The following is an 11,916-nucleotide window of genomic DNA, read 5'->3' as shown; positions in this document are numbered from 1 at the left end:
TGTATGAACTTTGACCCGACTTGACACTTCGTTCGCGGGTCATTTGATTTCACCGCTGTTCACACTTTTCTAACAAACTGTCTTCTCCCTCCGATTCAAGACTCTACCATCGAAGCTGATGAGAGAGAGAGACTTTACAAATCATGAACTATCGAGGCAGCTACGTACGGTCGATCTTCGGAGTGAGCGGTCCACCTGATCGCCCGAGGCACCGCACTGCTGAGCCACGGTCCCTTTTGTGGAGGGACCGTGGCTGAGCGAGCGGCGCCGCCTCACTGTGCACCGTACACTATCAGCAATACCTCCGTTTGTAGCTCCATGGTAATACACTAATCATGCTCGTAAAGGTCACATGAAATTGCATGGTAATGACAGTTTATCAAGAAATGTTTTGGGATTTGACAACAACACAACTCAGTTCAAGTATGGACGTAAGAAACGTGGCATGGTTCAAGTTGTTTCATTGGAAACGTCCTTTACCTATCGTGATTGGTACCAGCACGCCTTTACTAACTTATGGGTGACCTGATCGACAAAATGGGTAAGAATTTGCATATTACCATTTTCATTGCTTCTTCATTGGTCATTATGGGATCTAGGTACACCTGGCAGTCAATATAAATTTGTTCATCGTAAAGCGAGGCTCCTTAGTCGGCTACAACACTCTAGCTTGCTGGTCGCAAAGTTGCACGACGTAACGTTTCTCGCCACACGTGTTTTCCACCGGCGTTTATTTTTTCTTTCAAGATTCGTCTTTCATTCACAATCCTTTGCTTCATGAAGTAATCTTCGTGTGTCATTTTTTCAGCGTATTGGTTACTATTCAAGTTTAATTCAAGGTGAGTTTTTCATGTGGTATTTTTTGAGAATTCTGAAGTCTCATCAAATTTTGCTCGTTCCAACTTTTTACATTTTGTAATGTAACTGAAAAATTGCATTCCACATTCAGCGACTTTGTTACAATTGAATTACACGTTTTGAGGCATGCAATAATTTTGTTGCTACACCTACTGCGTTTTATTCAGTCAAATTTGATACTTTCCCTGCCTATTACAGACCACAACTGACAGTACACTACAGAAATGCAGACTAGCTTATACTGTCGCTGGTCTGCATAACATTGCCAGAGCTGCAAGCCACATTGCTATTGAAAGCGGATGCATATGCTTTATAGAATGCCTCTGCATTGCACGTACAGTGGGAGTGATATAAAGCTATAGTGTGTGAAAACTTCATACGCCGTAAAATTTAGTATTTCTCATATGACTTAAGGTGGTTGGAAGGCTAGAGCGTCAGTTATAAATTTCAACAAAAACTATTAAAATATAAAAGTAGTCAACATTCTCTGTGGAATAAAAAAAACTAGACATTTGGGCACAAAGGCATTGCAGAGTTATAGCCTGTTAAAACTTCTGAAAAACTGACCAAATAAGAAGAAGTTGGGGAGTCTTTAGTGTATTAACTATGGTAGAGGTCCCCTAGCTTTTAATAAAATGTTTGAAAAGGGAAAGTCATTATTTGCTGTTTTTCAGGAAAGTTTGACAAGGTGGTGCTGGCATTCAGAGTGAGTGACTGCTATTGTAAATGCATTTTTAGATTCTTTGAGTGTCAAAGAGGTGTCAAAAGTGAGATTAACCAAAAAAACTGCTCTATGACTTCAAAAGAGGGGTGCAAATATGGCTTGTTTTCAACATTTTTGACAGAATAACAGTTTTCCTACATAATTGTATACCAATTTAATCCAACTTTGAAATGAGATATGGACATGAAATTTTTACAGCCTATTAACAAGGTTACAGATAAGACTTGTACGGCACAATTTTCCTGTATTTGAAGTACTTTTTGAAAAATCACATTTTGAAATTTGAAAGAGTTTTTAATAATTTTTTGATATATAAACCCATCTAAAATCATCAAAACAAATTTTATTTACAAATCCTGCCGTACAAATCTTACAATAAATAGTGTCAACATATTTATCACTAATTTTGTAATATTAATACTATCCAATTATTATTAAATTCAAATATGTAAAAAAAATATGAAAAATTAAATTTTAATATTTACTGGTGTCATATTTCAAAATCATAGCTGCAAATATACAATTTTTATATTTGATGGAGAAAATATTAACTAAGGGAGTTATCCTGAAAATTTGAACTAAATATCTTGATTCTAACACTTGAAACTTGACATTAACTCTGAGAAAAGAATTGGTGCAAAAATAGCCTTTCTCATACCACCTTAAGTCTGTCTTTGGGTTATGAAAAAGTAGCTTTGAACTTTTTATTTCACAAATGGGGAAATTGTCACTTCAGAAATGGCTTAAATGTTGATTATGACCATACTAGATGACAAAAATTCAAAACCTTTACAATTTTCTTTGTCTTGAACTTAGAAGATTGCAAGTCTCAATGTAGTAGTTACAAATGCTATGCCCCTGACTTGATACTATGGTGATATTATAATAATCAAATCAATTGGTCTCTTCAGTCCTACAGTTCAGTTTTCTCTCAATGGTAAACTGTTGTACTGTACACCTTGCCTGTCATGAAAAAATTGACATAGGTAGTTAGATCAAGGCTTTTTTTCCAAATATTTTTTTAAAACTTGCCAGAATTTATTAATCTTTGAACAATGGTTCTAAAAGGATGCAGACTTGATACACTCAAGAGATCAGGTGATGCCTGTACAATACAAACCAATGCGTACGTGAACAAATGCGTAGAGATATACACATATTTCTGTGCAGATTCATGCACATGGTTTTATTCATCCCCTGGTTCATTTGAATTAAGAGTTTAATCTGTTCAGTTGCAAGCAAACACTCTTACCATATGTTCTAGCAAATAGTGAAATTTTTCTTTTATTCAGGTGGAAATCATGGAGAGAAACTACACAAGAATGGCAGCTGTATTTAGGCTGCTATTACTGTGTGTGATGACCGTTGCAGCATCAGGTCTTGAACTGCCCATTGAAGTGTCAAAGGTCACAGAAAGAGTTCTTGGCAGCTATTTGAGTGACCAAGTGGATACCTTCAAAGCTGACCTTCATCGCTCCTATGAAAGTCACCGACACAGGCAGAGAAGATCGGCAGCTGGTAAATTTTTTCATCTCACTCCTACTTATGAACTCATATTTTTATATTCTATGCCAATTGTAACCGGTAGATATTGTCTTGCCTGACACAGTTCAGTGAAAAATTTTAATTATGCAATTTTGTACATATTTCACGCCTATTAAAACCTTGATTTAGGTTGTCTCCTACCAGCTGTCTTGCCCTCCTGAGAAAATCCCTACAGTTCAGAAATTTAACTTTTTTTTTATTCAATTATTTTACAAAAGCATCCAAATCTTTCCAACTCATTAGGGATGCAGACTGATACCACTATTTTGTAACATTTTTTCCATTATTATTTATAAAAAATAGTTTTGGGTTTTGTTCCAAACATTTTGTTGGTAATCTAATAAGATTGTATTCAACTTGTCAGACCTACCTGTTACATTTAAATTTCTTTGTTTATTGCAGAGAGCTCAGTGGCTCATTGGGTACTAAATGACATCATACCGGCCAACGGATTCCACACTAAATACACATCAGCTGTGACTCATTTCACGTATAAAGATGATGAATACGTTATGGTTGGAGCTGGTCTTAGTGACGATGGAAGTAGCTGCCAGGCTTCATCAACTGCTTTTGTATATCAAAACAGCACCCAATCTTTTGTAGATAGCGACCTTGACCTTGTCACATCATGCGTTTCCGACATAGAAGCCTTCTTCATTGATGGTACAGTTTACCTGGCAATTGCACAGAAGAAGAACGATGCAGGCAGATTTGATGTAGATTCAGTCATCTACAAATTTGATGCCGATGGCCCAGAAACGTTTCCAATCGTCCAGCGTCTTGGAACTAATGGGGCTACAGATTTTGAGTATTTCAACCATGACGGAACCTCTCTGTTAGCAATCACCAATGAACAAACCGACAGATATGCTGGGTATCGAACCAAATTTGAGTAAGTAAAATTGTTGACAGATCGGGACAAATTTGTTGGCTATCCATGTGGATTTACAAGTCTGAATAAATGTACTCTACCATGCCTCAATTTTAAATCTTTTGAAGCGCCAATCTTTTCAAGAAAAAAGCTGCAGTGATCAAGCATTTGAATCCAGAAAAATGAATATAAAGCACTTAATTTTGATGCTAATTTTCAAATTGGTAAATTTTAACACCGATTATTGTACAGCAGGCCAGAGTTAAGGCAGAGAATTAGCAATATACATTTACGGTATTCTCCTCTCACTTGCTGCAGGCCACTTTTCTTGAACGTTGAAGTTGTTTTCCCCAGTAAGTCAGTATCTTGTCGCATGCCATATCTTCACATATGCCATATGCCACATTGACTTTCATACTGAGGCGAGTGTGGGAACAGAACATTTTTAATTTCACATTTGCAGAGTGTTTCAGTGGGTAGGAACATACTTTGATCGAATTGCCAAGGCCACCACCTTCGCAGCCCAAGATGCCTGTGGTTTTGCCATCAATGGACAAGTCTACTTTGCTGTGGCACAGTATCAAGACAATGGTGGATCATACGATGTTGGAAGTATCATTTTCCAATATGATGAAGGTAAGTTTGATCTGCTTTCTGGTATGGAAGTTTTCACTTTCAGACTTCTGTGTATGCCCTCAATGTCATTGCCTTGCCACACAAGATAGTGATTTTCATCTGTGAATGTAGTGAATGGAGTAAAGAGAGCTTTGGTTACCATAGTTTGGCTTTAATTATTAAATTTTCTGATGCTTGTAGAGTATAGAATAGTAATGTAGTGTAGGGAATGTCATGAAAATGTGAAGTTTCATTTCAAGACTCTTTTTAACTGTAACTTGTCATGCTCCAGTCTTCTTGAAGTGACAACACATTTCAATATGCAAGTTTTCATTAATTGAACAGGCTATGTGGGTTCTCATATGCTGATGTCAAAATGGTTAAATTTCATCTGAAGGCACAAGTCTTCTACTGGCATTTAAATTTCTCAATTTCCCTCATTGCTAGATTTTAATTCATGAATCTACATTCACTGCAAATAACTCTAGTTTCGGTTCAGTATGGTGACAATCTCAGGCTTTGCTGTAATTGCATTTATTTTAACAATTTCAGTCAACGTGGAATTGAGAGAATTCCAGACTATACCATCAACAGCTGCCATGGATTTTGAATATTTTGAAGTTAATGGAAATCATTACCTAGCTTTGGCCAACTACATGGAACGTAAAAACAACGTGCTCAGAACAGACACTAATTCCGTCATCTTTTGGTGGGCTGGTAAGTTGATTTGTAAAATCTGTACTTTTATTCTAGCATCTACGTTGTCCAGTTCAACAACTTGACTTTGCAAGAACAAATTTGGTATTTCATTGCATCAAATTGGAGGAGGACGGTCAGCTTTGAAAGATTTTCCTGCATTTGAACTTAATCACAATGTATATGGTGTACGAGTAGGAATTAATTTTGGTGTGTCAGCAGAAATTGAAAAGTATTTGACCATCCATCTGTGGCTCACTATGGCAGTCACCAAAGGACTGTCATTTTGTTCCAAGTTTCTCATATCTACAGAGAACTTGCATCATTAGCAGTACCACCTAATGTGTTGGTATGATTAATATGGATGCCAGGTTACCTCAATGTCCGGGGAGAAAATCTTTTTTCAAAGTTCTTGGCACACTAAAGATACATTTTTTGACCCTGAGAATCAAGTATTTTACAGTTTCAGTCAGTACTTCTAATAATCTGTTTCCATTGATTTGTCACACTTTGTTAACGTTTGCAAAAAGAGCTCCATCTAAAAAGGAACCATTGAACAAACTTAGGGCAACCAGAAAGTATGACTGCTACTAATGTTTGTTACAGGAAATCAGTTTGTGGAATATCAGCGCATTGCCACTCACGGTGCCACTAAAATTGAAAGTATATCACTACCAAATGGAGAAGTTCTTCTTGCGATAGGAAACTCTGATGTAAGTATAGTTTATATAACTTTCCAACAACCATGACAGTTCTTGATATCTCAAAACCAAATACAAGATGAACAATCTTGTCACTTTGTAAAATCCTTTTTCATTTTGTGAGATGCATAGTGTGTAATTGATTTTCAACATCTTTGGAAAGCAGAACGCATTACTTAACTGCCACATTTTGATAAAAGCATGGCACTTTTAGAATGTTTCATCATAAACTGTCTGTACTTGATGATCATCAAGCACTATCTTTTTCAATTTTTTTCACAATATAATTCCTAAAGGGATCTATAGAAGATTTGTTATAAGGTCTAAACATTTCATGGTTCTATGTTACAGAATGACGTTGGTGTTGTAATCTTATCTCTTGACAACACTGGACAGTTTGTACCCACTTCAACCAATGCTCAAGGTTTCAACCCCTGGGCTGACATGTCAACGCACACCTATCCAGTCATTGATGACCTTCTGGCGTTCAATGTCGGCAGTACGACATATCTGGCTGTTGCCAACAATGGTTTAAATCACACTGACACTGGTGATGCAGTTTTTGAAGTTGAACTTGCCATTGAAGTTGGTAGGTTGATTAAAATTAAAATTATTTCATTTCGAATATGATGAAAAATGGTTCATCACTGATTAATATCGTTTTTCACAGTCAATAAATGTAATTGATTACCAACCAATTTTCAATTTACACATTCCTTGGCAATCAACTAGACTGGAAAGAACATTTCATGTACCAGGGGTAGGGTTAAATTTATCAGAAATTCACTTTTTAATTGCATTCATAGGCTTATACCTATAGATTTTATCAAAGCCTGCAAATTTTCAGGGTTTTTGCTTTTGATTTTAGAAAATGCTAAATTTCGTTTTTTCCTAGTTGTTTGTCATTTGCTTTCATTGCCTTTCTTGACCTGTAACAATGTTTTTCTTTCCATTCAAGTCCTCCTGTTAGTGCAGCTGTATAGGATTTCAATCTGTATTATGTGTGTTTGAGTTTAAAATAATTAGAAAATCTGTGTGCATACAGTAAATTTTTTGTAAACTATTTTATTTTGATACAGCTGTACCAGAACCCTTGGATCCAATCTTGGACTGCTTTCACAGTGTGATCAAAAATTTGACATCACAAATGGCTGCAGTGGAAAAGTTGCAGGAGAGACTTGACAACCGTATGAGTCTGACTCAAGTACAGAGTGTAGACTCTCCTGTCGTCTTTCAAGGTAAATACCCACACTTGGAGTAGTGAAAAGTTGCTTGCATAAAATGCTTGTATACTAGCTTTCTGCCATTTTGACTAGTATGGTTTGTAGAATCATTTTGAAGTTTTCCTTGCCCATGATATACATACGGCATTAAAGTTTTGACACTACAGTTGAACTTTCCAATGGCAATTCCTTGCAATTAAGGTGGTTGGAAAGGCTAGAGCGTCAGTTATAAATTTCAACAAAACTATTAAAATATAAAAGTAGTCAACATTCCTTGTGGAATAAAAAAAACTAGACATTTGGGCACAAAGGCATTGCAGAGTTATAGCCTGTTAAAACTTCTGAAAAACTGACCAAATAAGAAGAAGTTGGGGAGTCCTTAGTGTATTAACTATGGTAGAGGTTCCCTAGCTTTTAATAAAATGTTTGAAAAGGGAAAGTCATTATTTGCTGTTTTTCAGGAAAGTTTGACAAGGCGGTGCTGGCATTCAGAGTGAGTGACTGCTATTGTAAATGCATTTTTAGATTCTTTGAGTGTCAAAGAGGTGTCAAAGTGAGATTAACCAAAAAAACTGCTCTATGACTTCAAAAGAGGGGTGCAAATATGGCTTGTTTTCAACATTTTTGACAGAATAACAGTTTTCCTACATAATTGTATACCAAATTAATCCAACTTTGAAATGAGATATGGACATGGAATTTTTACAGCCTATTAACAAGGCTACAGATAAGATTTGTACGGCACAATTTTCCTGTATTTGAAGTACTTTTTGAAAAATCACATTTTGAAATTTGAAAGAATTTTTAATAATTTTTAGCTCCCATTTGGCATACATATACCAATGTGAGGTTATCGTATAAGCTGAAGTCGATGGCGTCTGTATGTATGTATGTATGTTATGTACAGTATGTCCGTCAACATCAAAAACACGCAAACCGCTGCACGTTTCAGCTTGGTATTTGGTGTGTGGATGCATCCTGGGCTATGTGGATGCATCCTGGGCTATAGATGGGATTTTGTTCAAATGAAGTCTGCGTTGCCAAAATTATGCAAATGAGCTTACAAAATGTGAAAATGGTCAAGAATTAATATCTCAAGAACCACTGTTTTGATTGCTTTGAAAATTTGTGTGCAAGTACCTTAGGTGAACCTTATACAGTTTTATGAATATTGTGAAGATATCCTTAATTTTGTATTTTTGCTGAATTTTTTGGTGATTTTTCTCATTTTTAGTCCCCACGGACACCGTCCGGGGGGACTTATAGGTTTGGTCATGTCCGTGCGTGCGTGCGTCCGTCCGTCCGTGCGTGCGTCCGTCCGTCCGTCCGTCCGTTCACGCAAATATCTCTGAGATGCCTGGAGCGATTTCATTCAAACTTGATACAAGGATTACTTCATATGGCATACAGATGCACGTCGATTTGTTTTGTGATACGATCCAATATGGCCGCCAGGCGGCCATTTTATTACGATTTTTCATGTACAAAGCCATAACTCAGGCATGTTCCAACCGATTTATTCAAAGTTGGTACAAGGACATTGACCAATGTCATACAGATGCACGTCAATTTGTTTTGTGATACGATCCAATATGGCCGCCAGGCGGCCATTTTATTACGATTTTTTCATGTACAGAGCCATTACTCAGGCATGTTTCGACTGATTTTATTCAGAGTTGGTACAAGGACATTGACCAATGTCATAGATATGCACATCAATTTGTTTTGTGATACGATCCAATATGGCCGCCAGGCGGCCATTTTATTACGATTTTTTCATGTACAGAGCCATTACTCAGGCATGTTTTGACCGATTTTATTCAGAGTTGGTACAAGGACATTGACCAATGTCATAGATATGCATGTCAATTTGTTTTGTGATACGATCCAATATGGCCGCCAGGCGGCCATTTTATTACGATTTTTTCATGTACAGAGCCATTACTCAGGCATGTTTCAACCGATTTTATTCAAAGTTGGTACAAGGACATTGACCAATGTCATACATATGCACGTCAATTTGTTTTGTGATACGATCCAATATGGCCGCCAGGCGGCCATTTTATTACGATTTTTTTTCATGTACAGAGCCTTACTCAGGCATGTTTCGACCGATTTTATTCAGAGTTGGTACAAGGACATTGACCAATATGGCCGCTGTGCGACCATTTTGTTACGATTTTTTTCATGTCCTGAACCATAACTCAGACATGTATCAAGCGAATTCATTCAAAAGTATTTTATCACAGACCTAATGAAGAGGACTCTATCCTCTTTGAGGACCTGTAATCAAAATACTGATTAACAAGTGGGGACTGTGTCATCAACGATGACTTGTCAGTAAAAATTCTTCTTCTCTGAAACTGCTAGCCCAATTGCTGTCAAATTTGGGTTGGATGTTTGCAAGGGTGTTACTCTTCTAATTTGTTGAAATTATGACAAAATTGGGAAAATTACTATTTTAGAGCAATTTTGTCATTTTTGGTCAAAAAATCTTAAACAGTATTTTCTGTTTAAAGCCCCTGGACATACAGCTTTTATATTTGGTACACAGACGTACAGAGATGACAATAGTTAGATATGTGGAAATTGTCCTAAAATATACAAATTTGTATTTTCAAGACAATATTGTCATTTTTGCTCAAGAAAACTTGTTCTCAAAATTACTTGTTTGATAGCTTTGTAATTTGGTATAAAGTCCTGAGGGATCTTATTAGATAAATTTTCTGCTCAAAGTGTTGAAAAACCCCCAAATTTGTATATTTTAGGTAATTTTCTCAGTTTGTGACCTTAAATGACCTACACCAACCCAGGATATGTTATGAGACAGTTTCGAAGGCTGTGAACATAATTTTGTCATATTTGGTATCAATTTGTAGGAAAATTTGATCCAGAAAACAAAGCTGAGGTGAATTTTTTCATTGCGGACCAATTTTTGCTGCAACTTTTCTATGTAAGACACACAAGAACTGATGAGAAATTTGGATCCAGGATAATTCCAGATGTTGTAATCACCACCCACAGTGGAAGGCATTTCACTATCTGTGACTAACTTAAGTGCTGTTTACATTAGAATGCATTAATTAAAAAATCCCCAAGGTTGTAAATACATTTCCTGTCATCTTGGGCAGCTGGCCTTATGTAATACCAAGTGGTGGAACATTTGATATTTAGGAGGGGGTAGGGTCTAGAAGATTGATGAGGTAGCATTACTTTTATACCAGATCCCTTGTACATGTTTTTGCCCACTCTCACCTTTTCTTTTTATCAAGCCTTCTCTGTCTATTTTTTGTTGTTGACATTTGCTTATGTATTTAGGATCTGCTTGTCCCATTGCTATAGAAGTTGATGTGCATGTTCCTAAAGATGACCTCCAGTACCTAAGTTGGAGACCTTATTTGCTTTAGTCATTCTTGTTTTTCCTGGTTTAAATATTTCTCGAATGGACCAATTCAAACCGAATGTGAGCACATAGTGTCCTTGACGGTATTTTTTGAGATATAAACCCATGTAAAATCATAAAAACAAATTTTATTTACAAATTCTGCCGTACAAATCTTACAATAAATAGTGTCAACATATTTATAACTAATTTGGTAATATTAATACTATCCAAGTATTATTAAATTCAAATATGTAAAAAATATATGAAAAATTAAATTTTAATATTTACTGGTGTCATATTTCAAAATCATGGCTGCAAATATACAATTTTTATATTCTTTGGAGAAAATATTGACTAAGGGAGTTATCCTGAAAATTTGAACTAAATATCTTGATTCTAACACTTGAAACTTGACATTAACTCTGAGAAAAGAATTGGTGCAAAAATAGCCTTTCCAACCACCTTAAAACCCCAGGGCATTTTATTCCTAACTTCTTATGGATATGCCAGTAGGATAATTTCAACCAGTAATTTACCTTTAGTTGTCAAAGTTATCTTTTGTCTTGTTCCGTCAGATCAGTGTTCAACAATGTTACATGTAATCTTGCTTCTGTTGATAATGGCAAATTAACCTGTCTTTCCAAATTTCGAAGAGTCCGGTTTCGTAACTAGTGGCCATATGCTGTCTTGGAACCTTCTTCTCATTGAAGCATGAACGCTTACTCAGATTTCTGGAGACAAATACACAATTATGATAGATATAATCTAGACAATTATACTAATGAATTATGCAGTAGTTTTCAGTCATTCTTGCTTTCATATGCACAGCTTAATTTTACTCCACTGAAGATTTGACCACATTTGGAATAAAAGTTACCAACACAATATAATCTAGTGCTTATTTTTGATTTTTGCCCATTGCATTACAGCCAATGTAACAACATCAGCAGCATTCCAAACTGGAGGATTGGAGCTTCAAGTTGACAATCGATTCGATTTGAATCCCGACCTGCCCGTTGTGAGCAAGTATGACATCCAAGCCAACTTGACCAGTATGGAAAATAACATCAATTCTATGGTGAATGAATCGCGTGATGTTGTCATGTTAAGCAGTGAACAGAATATCGATGGTGAGAAATACAAAAACCTCAGCTATATCGATCAATCTTTTATTACTCAACACACACTAACAGAGTGTGGTATGGTACATATGCAAACTGAGACTCCAACCTTGTCAAGTGTAAAAAAGTGCAACATGGATGAATGTTAAATACTCAAGTGCAAGATGAACTAGTTGT

General features: G+C 36.2%; 1 protein-coding gene across 3 annotated transcripts in view; it reads left to right on the top strand.

The window, feature by feature from the left end:
- Positions 1 to 25: 25 nt before the first annotated feature.
- The window catches only part of LOC139151978 (uncharacterized), a 31,572-nt gene continuing 19,681 nt past the window's right edge, over positions 26 to 11,916 (top strand). The window contains exons 1-10 of one of the 3 annotated variants that reach the window (XM_070725045.1): positions 26 to 541; positions 809 to 839; positions 2,875 to 3,100; positions 3,530 to 4,019; positions 4,462 to 4,634; positions 5,166 to 5,330; positions 5,916 to 6,022; positions 6,362 to 6,599; positions 7,090 to 7,248; positions 11,548 to 11,748. In XM_070725045.1, the coding sequence (XP_070581146.1) occupies positions 2,884 to 3,100; positions 3,530 to 4,019; positions 4,462 to 4,634; positions 5,166 to 5,330; positions 5,916 to 6,022; positions 6,362 to 6,599; positions 7,090 to 7,248; positions 11,548 to 11,748 (1,750 nt within the window). In that variant the 5' untranslated portion in view covers positions 26 to 541; positions 809 to 839; positions 2,875 to 2,883. Of the gene's footprint in view, positions 542 to 637; positions 840 to 2,874; positions 3,101 to 3,529; positions 4,020 to 4,461; positions 4,635 to 5,165; positions 5,331 to 5,915; positions 6,023 to 6,361; positions 6,600 to 7,089; positions 7,249 to 11,547; positions 11,749 to 11,916 lie in introns of those variants that run through there. The other 2 variants (XM_070725046.1, XM_070725044.1) reach the window with 2 other exon arrangements.

This window comes from Ptychodera flava, chromosome 15 (assembly GCF_041260155.1).
Source record: "Ptychodera flava strain L36383 chromosome 15, AS_Pfla_20210202, whole genome shotgun sequence".
Taxonomy (NCBI): Eukaryota; Metazoa; Hemichordata; class Enteropneusta; family Ptychoderidae; genus Ptychodera; species Ptychodera flava.
This window is presented reverse-complemented; position numbering and strand designations above follow the sequence as displayed.